Here is a 15,251-nt window from a genome sequence, read left to right on the forward strand (position 1 = left end):
ATGAGATAGATAGGAGATGATAGATATGAGATAGATAGATAGATATGAGATAGATATGAGATAGATAGATATGAGATAATAGAAAAAAAAAAGGAGAAAGGATTGCCATATCCGAAACGTTGCCAAGCCACTAGGCTATTAAACAGTTCACACCACTACTATTTTGGTGCTGTTTTTTTTTTTTTTTATCATCTAAGGACATAAAAGGTGTCTGGAGAAGCGTGCACTGCTCTAAGGTATTTTGTGCTGTTCCTATTTTTTACACATAGATATGGGATAGATAGATACGAGATAGATAGAATGCTTATAAAGACTAATGAAGAAAAATGCAAATTACACAAATGAGAATAAAACAAACATTTTTATTGCTGGGGGGAATGTTCTCATCCAAAATCGGATTTTAGAAAAATAGACTAAGCACATCTGAAAGGAAGCAAATACACACAGGACTGTAGTCAGCAGTCTTCTGCATACAAAGTGAGTGTGCCCAGGAGTACGGGGTTTCCCATTCACTTGTCTTTGCATCGTGCTGCTGATCATCCATAGAAATGGAAAAACAAAGTTTGTGATGTGTGTTCAGGTCCACGGCACCACAATCTCTTACAGCATTAGTCACTTTTATCTTCTCCTTGGTAATGTCTGTACTCCGGCTTCAGCTCCCAAGTGTTCTTGTGAGTTCCTTTTACATTGTGAATGCAAATGTCTCGCAATATGTCTTTCAGATAACTCTGAAAAAGAAACAAAAATACGTAAGCTGAAAAGTATCAGATGGGAATAGAAATGACCACATCAGGATCCACAGCTGTACATTTCACAATGCATCCTGTCCAAGCGAGTAGTTACTAACCAATATATAGGGGATCTTCTGAGTTGGCTCCGAATGTCACTTTCCACTAGTTTGTATATGTAATTGCCACCTTCCAAGTGGACAGAACTTAAAGCACCACACTCAGTCGCTTTTTTTAAATCAATGCTGGAGTGGAGCTACTAATTTAAGTTCCTGACCCTAGTCTTATACATGCCAGCCGCTGTCTTTAGCTCTTCCCGCTACTGCACCATCTTGTGTCCACAGCTTCTGAATGACCGGAAGTCAGGTAACTTCACAAGCTCTCAGCGTAAGTCTATGAGAACCTTGTTCTGGCTCTCATAGATTTACAGTGGGTACGGAAATTATTCAGACTCCTTTAAATTTTTCACTCTGTTTCATTGCAGCCATTTGGTAAATTCAACAAAGTTCATTTTTTTTATCCTTAATGTACCCTCTGCACGTCATCTTGACTGAAAACCCCCCAGAAATGTAGATTTTTTTTCAAATTTATTATAAACTAGCTGAAGAGCCCGGCGTTGTCTGGGCATAGTAACCAACTGTGGTTAGTTATAACAAATTATAATGATTATATTGCACATAAAAACCATGCATCTAATCCTATCCTGTTGTAATGTACTGTAAGATATGTATGTTAAGTATGATGTTTCTATAACATGCTAGAAATGTCCCATTTCACACTACTGAGGACATTGTAAACTGTCAGCTGGCAGCACTTCCCCCCTCCTTTACAGTCCTCTGCCTGTTGGTAACAGGACACCGTCCATTTCCTGTTGTAGCTATGATGTGGATTAGCTAAGGGACCGCATGTCCTTTGTTCTGGCCACAAGGCTGGATGCAAGTATATGGGAAGTATTAAAACAAGTCATATTGCAAAAATCATACGCGCCAGACATATAATAATCATATAACTGCGTAGGCAACAAAACCAGCTTACTAACTCCCAATTTTCATGATTCTAACCCCTCCAGAAACTGAGATATGGATTACTCCCAAATGGAGTGTCCTAAGTATGGCATGTCTGATGTTGTTTTATTATATTCGATGAACTACAACCAATGATACCATATATGTGTTTGCGCGAGCTTCCCTCGTGAAGATATGATTATAAAGTTTTAGTAAAATTTCAACTTAGAGACTAGGGGGGTGGAACCTCCCCAGCTGGCCCCTTTTGCTGAGGTCACACAGCCAAGACCATAAGGGGTGCGAGGGGACAATGAGGTCAGTTGGAGCTGCAGAGTCCGTGCTGACAAGAACCTCAGATGAGTGGAGACGTGTGGCTCCGCCTTCTTTCCCCACATGGTCTGCCTAATACCACCTAAGCACATGTAAGTGTTACTTTCTGTTCTTTCATCCATGTTGTTTTCATATATTTGCAATGTACATATTTAATGTCTCAACTTTATAACAATTTTTATCTATGTAATCACTGCCCATTTGGGGAATAAATGATAAAATTATTCAGTCTGCCTTCATGTTCTAAGAAACGAACTATGCGCCTTTTTAGATAATCGCTACTAATTTGGGGGTTTGCCACGGACCCTCTTAATCAACTCTTTAAGTAAAGGGTGGCTGGTGGCAGCGTGGTGTGCGCGGTTGGTTAGGCTAGTTGGCAGTCCGGAAGGGTCTTATATGCTGAATAAGGGGGGCTGCGGCCACAGCATTGATAATGTCCTCACTGCAGTAGTCCAATTGCCCGTGCACAACAAGCAGCCCATCCGGCGACTAATTATCCTAGGTGCAGTTCCCTGACTGACCTGAGGATAAGGGGGCGCCGGAGAGCTGCGAGTTCCAAAGTGGAACTGAGAAAGAGGGATATACATAAATCCCCGCAGTTCTTGGAAGGTTGTTAGCAGTGGTGGGGCATCCAAAATAACCCCCCTGCGGTAAATTGTTAGAGCGAGATTAGCTTGCTGTGTATTTTTGGCACATGGTACCAGTGGCGGGATAACTAAGATAAGCCCCCACTGTGCCTGTGATAGCCGTGTGCTGGCAGTGCGTCGCATCCCTCCGTCTGCTGACATACCCGTGGCAGTGGTGGGATCGTGACGTATTGGTGGCACAGGGTGCTGGCGCTGTCGTCATATATTGGTGGCAGCGTGCTTTCGTCATCACACCTGTGTGATACTGACTGCTGAGCAGTGTATCTAATCCTATTCTGTGTGATACTGTCTGCTGAGCCATGTATCTAATACTATTCTGTGTGATACTGTGTGCTGAGCTGCGTATCTAATCCTATCCTGTGTGATACTGTCTGCTGAGCTGCGTATCTAATCCTATCCTGTGTGATACTGTCTGCTGAGCTGTGTATCTATTTCTATTCTGTGTGATACTGACTGCTGAGCTGTGTATCTAATCCTATCCTGTGTGATACTGACTGCTGAGCCGTGTATCTAATCCTATCCTGTGTGATACTAGGCTCCCCCTGCAGTCTGTGTCAGAGGATGGTCTGTGTTGGCATGGTAATAAATTGTGTTATTTCCAGCTTTACAGAAGGACAACAACACCATAGAAATGATAAGAATAATAGGCCTCAGTTACCACAACTGTCTACAAAGAAAACTGTTGCTGATAGCAACCAATCACAGCTCATTTTTCATCTTTTAAACAGGTCAGGGACAGCGTGGCGAGTTTTGAGTGGCGACTTTTGTGTTTCGACTTTTATGTGGCAAGGTTGGTGTATGTGTGGTGAAATGTGTGCTGAGGGTGGTATATGTGTTGAAGCAGGTGGTAGTGTGTGGCGCATTTTGTGTGTGGTCATATCCCCGTGTGTGGTGAGTATCCCATATCAGGGCCCCACCTTAGCAACTGTACGGTATATACTCATTGGCGCCATCGCTCTCATTCTTTAAGTCCCCCTTGTTCACATCTGGCAGCTGTCAGTTTGCCTCCAACACTTTTCCTTTCACTTTTTCCCCATTATGTAGATAGGGGCAAAATTGTTTGGTGAATTGGAATGCGCGGGTTTAAAATTTCACCTCACAACATATCCTATGATGCTCTGGGGGTCCAGACGTGTGACTGTGTCAAATTTTGTGGCTGTAGCTACGACGGTGCAGATGCTAATACATACATACACACTTTTTCCCCATTATGTAGATAGGGGCAAAATTGTTTGGTGAATTGGAACGCGCGAGGTTAAAATTTCGCCTCACAGCATAGCCTATGACGCTCTCGGGGTCCAGACGTGTGACTGTGCCAAATTTTGTGGCTGTAGCTACGACGGTGCGGATGCCAATCCCGGACATACATACACACTCACATTGAGCTTTATATATTAGATGAAAAACTGAAATATCACATGGTCCTAAGTATTCGGACCCTTTGCTCAGTATTGAGTAGAAGCATCCTTTTGAGCTAGTTACAACCATGAGTCTTATTGGGAATGATGCAACAAGTTTTTCACACCTGCATTTGGGGATCCTCTGCCATTCTTCCTTGCAGATCCTCTCCCAGTTCTGTCAGGTTGGATGGTGAACACTGGTGGACAGCCATTTTCAGGTCAGAGCTCTGGCTGGTCCAGTCAAGAATGGTCACAGAGTTGTTCTGAAGCCACTCCTTTGTTATTTTAGCTGTGTGCTTAGGGTCATTGTCTTGTTGGAAGGTGAACCTTCGGCCAAGTCTGAGGTCCAGAGCACTCTGGAAGAGGTTTTCATCAAGGATATGCTGACGCCACCATGTTTCACTGTTGGGATTGTATTGGGCAGGTGATGAGCAATGCCTGTTTTTCTCCACACATGCAGCTTAGAATTATCACAAAAAAAGTTCTATCTTTGTCTCATCAGACCAGAGAATCTTATTTCTCATAGTCTGGGAGTTCTTCATGTGTTTTTTAGCCAACTCTATGCAGGCTTTCATATGTCTGAGGAGAGTCTTCCGTCAAAGCTACTCGGCCATAAAGGCCCAACTGGTGGAGGACTGCAGTGATAGTTGACTTTGTGGAACTTCCGCCCATCTCCCTACTGCAACTGTGGAGCTCAGCCACAGTAATCTTAGTGTTCTTTACCTCACTCACCAAGGCTCTTATCACACGATTGCTCAGTTTGGCTAGACGGCCAGGTCTAGGAAGACTTCTGGTGGTCCCAAACTTCTTCCATTTAAGGATTATGGAGGCCAATGTGCTCTTAAGAAACTTGAGTACTGCAGAAATTCTTTTGTAACTTTGGCCAGATCTGTGCCTTGCCACAATTCTGTCTCTGAGCTCCTTGGTCAGTTCCTTTGACCTCATGATTCTCATTTGGTCTGACATGCACTGTAAGGTCTTATACAGTTAGGTCCATATATATTTGGACAGAGACATTTTTCTAATTTTGGTTCTAGACATTACCACAATGAATTTTAAACAAAACAATTCAGATGCAGTTGAAGTTCAGACTTTCAGCTTTCATTTGAGAGTATCCACATTAAAATTGGATGAAGGGTTTAGGAGATTCAGCTCCTTAACATGTGCTTCCCTGTTTTTAAAGGAACCAAAAGTAATTGGACAATTGACTCCAAGGCTATTTCATGGACAGGTGTGGGCAATCCCTTCGTTATGTAATTCTCAATTAAGCAGATAAAAGGCCTGGAGTTGATTTGAGGTGTGGTGCTTGCATTTGGAAGGTTTCGCTGTGAAGGAAACATTCGGTCAAAGGAGCTCTCCATGCAGGTGAAACAAGCCATCCTTAAGCTGCAAAAAAACAGAAAAAACCCATCCGAGAAATTGCTACAACATTCGGAGTGGCAAAATCTACAGTTTGGTACATCCTGAGAAAGAAAGCAAGCACTGGTGAACTCATCAATGCAAAAAGACCTGGGCGCCCACGGAAGACAACAGTGGTGGATGATTGCAGAATAATCTCCATGGTGAAGAGAAACCCCTTCACAACAGCCAACCAAGTGAACAACACTCTCCAGGAGGTAGGCGTATCAATATCCAAATTTACCATAAAGAGAAGACTGCATGAAAGTAAATGCAGCTCTTCCAGAACTGTGCTGGCTTTTTAGATGTTTTTTTTAGCAAAGTCCAGTCTTTGCCTTTTTATTCTTGATGCTTATGAGTGGCTTGCATAAGATAAGAAAAACACGTTATATTATACTCACCGGGGTGGGCGGTCCGGTCTGACGCCTCCCTTCTTCATGCGATGACATCCTCTTCTCCCGTCCTGTAATGGCTGCGGTGCAAGCGCACTGCTCTGCCCTGTTGAGGGCAGAGCAGAGTCCTGCAGTGCGCAGGCGTCAGGAGAGGTCTGGTGCCTGCGCACTGCAGAATTCTGCTCTGCCCACAACAGGGCAGAGCAGTGCGCCTGCGCCATCACAGGACGGGAGAAGAGGATGTCATCGCATGAAGAAGGGAGGCGTCGGACCGGACCGCAACGCCCACCGGACCGGACCGCCCACCCCGGTGAGTATAATATAACATGTTTTACTTATCTTTCAGGTTACATCGGAGGCTTATCTACAGCACTACAGAATGCTGTAGATAAGCCCCCGATGTCTATGCCGGCAGCTGCAAGCCGAAAAAAAGGGTGACAGATTCCCTTTAAGGAGCTGAAACTCCTAAACCCTTCATCCAATTTTATTGTGGATACCCTCAAATGAAAACTGAAAGTCTGAACTTCAACTGCATCTGAATTGTTTTGTTTAAAATTCATTGTGGTAATGTCTAGAACCAAAATTAGAAAAATGTTGTTCCAAATATATATGGACCTAACTGTTTAGTCAGGTGTGTACCTTTACAAATCAAGTCCTATCATTTTAATTAAACACAGCTGGACTCCAATGAAGGAGTAGAACCATCTCAAGGAGGATCACAAGGAAATGGACAGCATGTAACTTAAATATGAGTGTCTGAGCAAAGGGTCTGAATACTTATGACCATGTGATATTTCAGTTTTTCTTTTTCAATAAATTTGCAAAAACTGTTACATTTCTCGTTTTTTTCAGTCAAGATAGGGTGCAGATGTACATTAATGAGAAAAAAAATAACTTTTTTGAATTTACCAAATGGCTGTAATGAAACAGTGAAAAATGTAAAGGGTTCTGAATACTTTCCGTACCCACTGTACATTGAGTTGCGACTTCCGGATCACTCTAGCGAGTCACAACCTGCAGAAGATGACCAAAGTGGCACCAATAAGAGAACAATATGTGGCTGTTAACTATAAGACATGGGGCAGGGAACTTAGATTAGTAGCATCATTCCAGCCCAGCAATAAAAATAAACCCAATGGAGTGGTGCTTTAAAGCGCATATGTATATGTATGCATGCACACAAGGAATAATACCATCTCTAGTTATTATATGATTCACATTCTGCATTTTGTCACCAGTTTTTCTCTCTGCATGCACCATTCTCCAAGTTTCAGTTGTTCTAAACTTTGTTTCTTTGTATAAGCTGTGGCACATGTTAAGAAGTAGCAGCAACATCGAGGGCATTAGACAGCAGGAAAGAACAGTTTAGCAGTGAATCAAGCTCTAGTGAGATAAAAACTTACTAAAAGCAAGAGAAGAAACTGCACCTGCCTATGCCCCTATACAGAACAGACTTCAACTGTGCCTGCCTATGTCCCTATACAGAACAGACGTCAACTGTGTCTGCCTATGCCCCTCTACAGAACAGACTTCAACTGTGCCTGCCTATGCCCCTCTACAGAACAGACTTCAACTGTGTCCTGCCTATGCCCCTCTACAGAACAGACTTCAACTGTGTCCTGCCTATGCCCCTCTACAGAGCAGACTTCAACTGTACCTGCCTATGCCCCTCTACAGAACAGACTTCAACTGTGCCTGCCTATGCCCCTATACAGAACAGACTTCAACTGTGCCTGCCTATGTCCCTATACAGAACTGACTTCAACTGTGCCTGCCTATGTCCCTATACAGAACAGACTTCAACTGTGTCCTGCCTATGCCCCTATACAGAACAGACTTCAACTGTGCCTGCCTATGCCCTTTACAGAACAGACTTCAACTGTGTCCTGCCTATGCCCCTCTACAGAACAGACTTCAACTGTGTCCTGCCTATGCCCCTCTACAGAACAGACTAACTGTGCCTGCCTATGCCCCTATACAGAACAGACTTCAACTGTGTCCTGCCTATGCCCCTATACAGAACAGACTTCAACTGTGCCTGCCTATGCCCCTATACAGAACAGACTTCAACTGTGTCCTGCCTATGCCCCTATACAGAACAGACTTCAACTGTGTCCTGCCTATGCCCCTATACAGAACAGACTTCAACTGTGCCTGCCTATGCCCTTTACAGAACAGACTAACTGTGCCTGCCTATGCCCCTATACAGAACAGACTTCAACTGTGTCCTGCCTATGCCCCTATACAGAACAGACTTCAACTGTGCCTGCCTATGCCCCTATACAGAACAGACTTCAACTGTGCCTGCCTATGCCCCTATACAGAACAGACTTCAACTGTGTCCTGCCTATGCCCCTCTACAGAACAGACTTCAACTGTGTCCTGCCTATGCCCCTCTACAGAGCAGACTTCAACTGTACCTGCCTATGCCCCTATACAGAACAGACTAACTGTGCCTGCCTATGCCCCTATACAGAACAGACTTCAACTGTGTCCTGCCTATGCCCCTATACAGAACAGACTTCAACTGTGCCTGCCTATGCCCCTATACAGAACAGACTTCCACTGTGCCTGCCTATGCCCCTATACAGAACAGACTTCAACTGTGTCCTGCCTATGCCCCTATACAGAACAGACTTCAACTGTGCCTGCCTATGCCCTTTACAGAACAGACTTCAACTGTGTCCTGCCTATGCCCCTCTACAGAACAGACTTCAACTGTGTCCTGCGTATGCCCCTATACAGAACAGACTTCAACTGTGCCTGCCTATGTCCCTATACAGAACAGACTTCAACTGTGCCTGCCTATGCCCTTTACAGAACAGACTTCAACTGTGTCCTGCCTATGCCCCTCTACAGAACAGACTTCAACTGTGTCTGCCTATGCCCCTCTACAGAACAGACTTCAACTGTGTCTGCCTAGGCCCCCTGTACAGAACAGACTTAAACAGTGTCTGCATATGCCCCTCTTACTGCTCCTACCGCCACAAAATAGATTTCAATAGACCTGTAATTGGATATTACACAATATATAACATTTTATAAAGCTTTATTGTTTACTATTGCTATTTTTGTACACATTTTTCCCAGTATAATGTATGTTGGAGTATTCCACCCTATTCATAAGTTCCATGTAAATACATTGGCCAGGATATAGTCAGCTGAATACTAACATATGTGCCGTGTTTGTCTACACCTATTTTCTCAGTATCTAAAATGGGTAAAAAGAGCCACTTTCAGACATCAGTTTTTCTGGTTTCAGAAGGGAGAGGGGCATTTGGATTTTGGAGCACAGATTTTGCAAGATTTCTTTTCTGGCAAGGAGCCATAGCACTTTTCCAGAGCCTTGAAGCCACCAGTAACATGGAAGCCCCTATATTTCCTTTAACAGATGATAGACCTGAGTGAGGACTTGCTTTTTTGTGTGGATTGAGTTGAAGTTTTTATTGGGAACATTTTACATAACATTTGGGATCACATTTATTTGGCGCTCTACAATGAGCACTTGGATCAGGGTTTCCATCTAAATCTCCGAGTGATTAGAGTTGAACAAATAAGTTCGGATTTGGTCGCCGAATATGAATTTGCCACATTTATGCCATATTGTTACCCTATTTGTACCGAATTTATGTTTGATAAATATTTGGTAATTTCTACTCCCATTGACGCCAATGATGTTCGGCAAATATTGCAGAACCAATATTCGCCGATTGTAATCGGAACCGAATTTTGAAAAATTCGCTCAACTCTACGAGTGACGTGATTCAGATAAAACCTCTGAGAGATCCATTCACAATAATGAGGCAGCAGAGTTTCTCTGGACTCTGTCTGGCCTCTGTTCAGCGGTGTACAAAATGGTGACCGACGGCACTTTTATGCTCGCCTAAAAAGACAGACACCACTGGATCACAGGTCAGGCGGCGGCGTCCACAGTTCCTCCATCTGCCTCATTATAGGGAATCTTCTGCTGGGGGTTCTGTCTGAATAATGTATTTCAGAGATTTACACAGAAATCCCGGTGTAAGTTTTTATTACAGAGCGCAGGATAATGTGCGCCAAGCCTTACTGCGATCTTTGGGAGGCAGAATGAAAAAATGAAGACTTCAAGAATTGGTTTTCTTCTACATTGTTCACTTTGCGGTATAAATTATTACACAACTTTATTATTCGGGTAGGTGCGATTACAGCGATACCAGATTTATATATTTTTTTTATGTTTGGCTGCCATCACACACTAAAGGTTTTTTTTGTTTTCCAAAAAAAAGTTTTTGAATCGCCATATTTTGAAAGCGATCATTTTTACATGAGTTGAAGTTTTTATTAGTACCATTTTCAGTTGTATAACATTTTTTGATTGCTTTCTTTGGGTCAGTACAATTACAGCGATACCACATTTATATAAATTTTTTTTAACGTTTTGCCTTTTTTACACAAAAACAACTTTACGTAAAAAAATTGCTTTTGCATGGTCTTATTCTACAGCTATAGCCTTTTTATTTTTCCACTGACAGAGGTGAGTGGGGGCTTTTTTTTTTCTTTTTTTATGTATATTACTTTTTTGGTTACATTTTATTCGCTATTGCCACTTTTTTTTACGGTGTTCACTGAAGGGATTTACTAGTGTGGCAGTTTTATAGGCTAGGTCGTTCCGGATGCAGCAATACCAAATATTTAGACTTTTTTTCGTTATTTTTACATAAACATATATATTTATTAATAGAATTTTTTGCGTGATTTTTTAAAAACAGTTTTACAATTTTTAAACAATTTTTTTTACAAAAAACTTATTACTCTGATCACTGGTATGTGTTGCAACACATTATACCTGTCAGTTATACTGACATCTTTTAAAACAAACTTGAGCAAAGTGCAGCCTGCGGGCCACATCCGGCCCTCTGGCTGTTCCAGTCCAGCCCACAGACCAAGACATCCGAGGGGCTGAAACCAGTGGCCCACGGTCTGCACCATGCCGGTGCTTGTTGTCTCCGCCCGAACGCCTGCACGCAGTCTCCGCTCTCCATCCACGCTGACTGCATTGGTGGAGGAGGGGCTTCCGGCCACTTCCTCTGCCAATCAGCGTGTGAAACAGCTGATGCGATGATGTCAGGTCATCACGTCAGCTGTGTACTGCGTAGAGTCAGCGCATAAGACAGAAGCATAGCAGAGCGCCATGGAAATGGGAGAAAGGTGTTTTTTTATTTATGTGTATGGGATGTATGGCTGCACATGGGAAGGCTGTGCTGGCCTCAGATGCTGGACATGGGGAGGCCGTGCTGGCCTCAGATGCTGGACATGGGGAGGCCGTGTTGGCCTCAGATGCTGGACATGGGGAGGCCGTGTTGGCCTCAGATGCTGGACATGGAGAGGCCGTGTTGGCCTCAGATGCTGGACATGGGGAGGCCGTGTTGGCCTCAGATGCTGGACATGGGGAGGCCGTGTTGGCCTCAGATGCTGGACATGGGGAGGCCGTGTTGGCCTCAGATGCTGGACATGGGGAGGCCGTGTTGGCCTCAGATGCTGGACATGGGGAGGCCGTGTTGGCCTCAGATGCTGGACATGGGGAGGCCGTGTTGGCCTCAGATGCTGGACATGGGGAGGCCGTGTTGGCCTCAGATGCTGGACATGGGGAGGCCGTGTTGGCCTCAGATGCTGGACATGGGGAGGCCGTGTTGGCCTCAGATGCTGGACATGGGGAGGCCGTGTTGGCCTCAGATGCTGAACATGGGGAGGCCGTGTTGGCCTCAGATGCTGAACATGGGGAGGCCGTGTTGGCCTCAGATGCTGAACATGGGGAGGCCGTGTTGGCCTCAGATGCTGAACATGGGGAGGCTGTGTTGGCCTTAGATGCTGGACATGGGGAGGCTGTGTTGGCCTTAGATGCTGGACATGGGGAGGCGATGTGGGCCTCATACGATATATTAAAGGGGTTGTTTTTGGGTTCAAATGGTATATAGGGGGATGTCAGCATACTTAATTCTGCTCAATATTAAGTTATATAATTGATATTAATATAATAATTATAATTAATATGTTGATATTAGTATTTAGTAGAATAAATTTCAGCCTATTGGTTCGACCCTCCATAACAGTCATGGTCTCTCGTGTGGCCCCTCGAGAAACTTAATTGCCCACTCCTCTAATGCCTAGGCCACCGTAGATGAAAGACCAGGAAGTCTCTATTTGACCACTGATTGCAATGACTACCATCGACAGCCAGCGGTTATGTTACGTTACTCAGAAGTGCCGATCTGTGGGGAGAGGTAGCCCTCTCCTAGCCTTCTAAATGCTGCAATCATGGCATTTAGAGGGATAAACAGCCACTTGCCCTTGGTTGTGACAGCGGATGCTCAGCTGAGCTTCCGAGGCGATCATGTGGGCACAGGTTATGTGCCAGCATGATTGCCATGATATAACTGTACGTCATATTTTGAGTTGTTGAGAACCCCTTTCCAATCATGACGTACAGTTTCGTCAAATGTTGTGAAGAAGTTATTGGACATCACTTCTGTGTATGATAGTCTGTGGTGTAGTTCACATGTCCAATGTTTCTCCTTGGACTGCGTGGTCTGCACAAAAGTATGGTCACTTCCAGTGGCGTAACTAGAATCCGAAAGGCCCTGGTGCAGGATTTGGACCCCCCTCATCCTAAAATATTACATAATACATATAAAATAATATTTCCTTCTCACCTCCACTGAGGGTGGGTCTTTTTTGTCCTTTCTCATTCTCGGGTTCTCTACCAGAGGCCTGGAAGTTTGAGGGTTCTGCGCAGGATCTTAGTTATTCCAGCATTGCGCTTTTCTGGACAGAGAGCTCAGAGAGCTCCTGGGATCTGTTGTAGCCATTTTTCCAACTTAGGGGTCACAGCTCTAAGTGTTCCTATCACCACTGGAATCACTGTTGCCTTCACCTTACACATCTTCTCCAGATCTCCTGCATTGCCACATCTATTATCATTGCTGTCTTCTGGTCTTTGTCTGCTATCACTATCACAACGTCTGGTTGGATAGCCGCTATGATTAGTGCCTCTGTGCTGTCTCGGAGTCCAGCTTTCTCCAGCCATTAGTAGGATTTCTCCATGTGAGTCATCTACCACCTCCATTATCTGTCGATGGTACATCCCATGCAGCAGCTTGTCTTGCCATGGCACTTCATGTTCCTGTTCTTCCTTCCAGATCTGTTGTTGTTGTTGACTTAGGCTTTCTCTCAGCATCTCATCTTTTGGTGCCATGTTTCTGATGTATTCCGGGATACTCCTTGTTTCATCTGTGATGGTGGCTTGGATGCTTATCAAGCCTCAACCACCCTCCTTTCTCTTGGTATACACTCTAGGGTGCTAGACTTAGGGTGGAGACTTCCATGCATTGTGAGGAGCTTTCGTGTCTTCACATCTGCAGCTTCCATCTCTTCTTTTGGCCAGCACACTATGCCAGCAGGCTGACAACTGGCAGGGCATATGAATTGATGGCATGGATTTTATTCTTCCCATTGAGCTGGCTCTTCAGGACTTGTCTTACCCTTTGATGGTATTTGAATGTTGCCGCTTTCCTTGCCTCCTAATCATGGTTACCATATCCCTGTTGGATGCTGATGAACTTGTAGCATATCTGTACATCTGCTATGTGCCCTGCTGGTAATTCCACTCCATCAGTCTTGACTACCTTGCCTTTCTTTATTACCAACCAGCCGCACTTCTCCAGTCCGAATGACATCCCGATATCTTCACTGTAGATCCTTGTCAGGTGGATCAGTGAATTGATGTCTCGTTCGTTTTTCACACACAAATTGATGTCATCCATGTAGAGGAGGTGGCTGATGGTGCTTCCACCCTTGAACTTGTATCTGTAGACTCTGTAATTATCTGGCTGAGGGGGTTCAAGTCTATGCAGAACAGCAATGGGGACAGTGCATCACCTTGGTATATGTCGCATTTGATGGTCACTTTGTGCTAGTTGTCTTGAGTTGACTTCCAATGTTGTTCTCAATAGCCCCATTGCGTTTCTGAGAAAGATTCTTAAATTCCTGTTGACATTGTAGAGAGCCAAGCATGCACAGATCCATGTGTGTGGCATTGAGTCATAGGCTTTCCTGTAGTCAATCTAGGCTGTGCGGAGATTGGTCTGTCTGGATCTTGAGTCTTGAGCGACAGCTCTATCTACTAAGATAGTAATAGTGTGTCCGTAAATTCATGGTGCACTTTTGACCAGTCACTGGAAATCAACAAAAAACGATAGAAATGTGAAATCTGCTCCAAATAAAAGAAAAACTCTCCCAGTTTCATACTATTTCAGTGCAGTTCGATGTGGGCTACATTTGTTGCCATACACACATCCAAACGATAGTGAAGGTTTTGCCACACACGGGTAAGGACGTCTGGGGTAACAGAGGGAATAACGTCTGTGATTCTCTGTTTTAAGTGATTAATGTCGTTGATACGTTCAATGTACACATGTTGCTTCACATAACCCCAAAAGTAAAAGTCTAAGGGCGTCAGATCCGGGGATCGTGGTATACTTGTATACTTTCCTGTGACTGGTCAAAAGTGCACCATGACTTTACGGACACACTGTATATATACACACATACACCAGGATGAGGGATATATATACTTTTTACCTCTGATCACATCTGTGGGCTCACACTGTCATTTGACAGCGTGGGAACTGCAGCAGTCTGACCAGTGGTAATGATTTTATCGCCGATCAGAGACAGTATTTGCTGCGCTGTCAAGCATATGACAGAGTGAGAAACACCCAGTGTTTGGGGGATTGAACCCGAACAGTAACACGGACTTCCTGGTGAATCGTACGTAGGTGGTGTTCAGTACGGACCCTGAACTTCACTGTTTGGGTTCACCCATCTCTAGGCAGTATTTGTAAGTCAAAATCAGAGGGAAATTATAATAGAAACACATCACCACTTCTGTATTTATCACCCACTCCTGGTTTAGTTTACAAAGACTGAGGTAGAATGCGGACCAAATACTGAACGAGTGAACGTGGCCTAACAGTAAGTTGTGGGATTGAGGAGATTTCAATGTGATCAGTGTTACCAAATCACACTGAAAAAGCCTGTCCTGATCTTCTGTGGAGGCGCTTGCTTTTCCCCCCTGTATGATGCTGCCTTTTATTGAGTGGACAAAGGAAAAAGTGAACGGCCCCAGAGAAGAATCTCGGTTTATGTCCCTCTGGTTGAAGTGGATATTAGCATATTAGGTGTCAATATATCCTAGATCTAAAGAGAGGAGAGAAATAGAAAAAATAAATAAATAAGGAAAACTGTTTTATTTAGCTCTTCAGCCGCTTTATCATAAGGAAGCCAGTTTAACATGCAAAAAATGGTGAAAAGTCCG

At 44.1% G+C, this 15,251-nt stretch overlaps 1 protein-coding gene across 3 annotated transcripts in view; it reads right to left on the reverse strand.

Annotated features, from left to right (window-relative positions):
* Positions 1-342: 342 nt before the first annotated feature.
* Positions 343-15,251, reverse strand: part of GTF2F2 (general transcription factor IIF subunit 2) — a 292,361-nt gene continuing 277,452 nt past the window's right edge. For all 3 annotated transcript variants that reach the window (XM_073580282.1, XM_073580284.1, XM_073580283.1), the window contains one exon: positions 343-728. In XM_073580282.1, the coding sequence (XP_073436383.1) occupies positions 609-728 (120 nt within the window). In that variant the 3' untranslated portion in view covers positions 343-608. The remainder of the gene's footprint in view (positions 729-15,251) is intronic.

This window comes from Dendrobates tinctorius, unplaced genomic scaffold, assembly GCF_039654945.1.
Source record: "Dendrobates tinctorius isolate UK_male_01 unplaced genomic scaffold, ASM3965494v1 ptg000064l, whole genome shotgun sequence".
Lineage (NCBI taxonomy): Eukaryota > Metazoa > Chordata > Amphibia > Anura > Dendrobatidae > Dendrobates > Dendrobates tinctorius.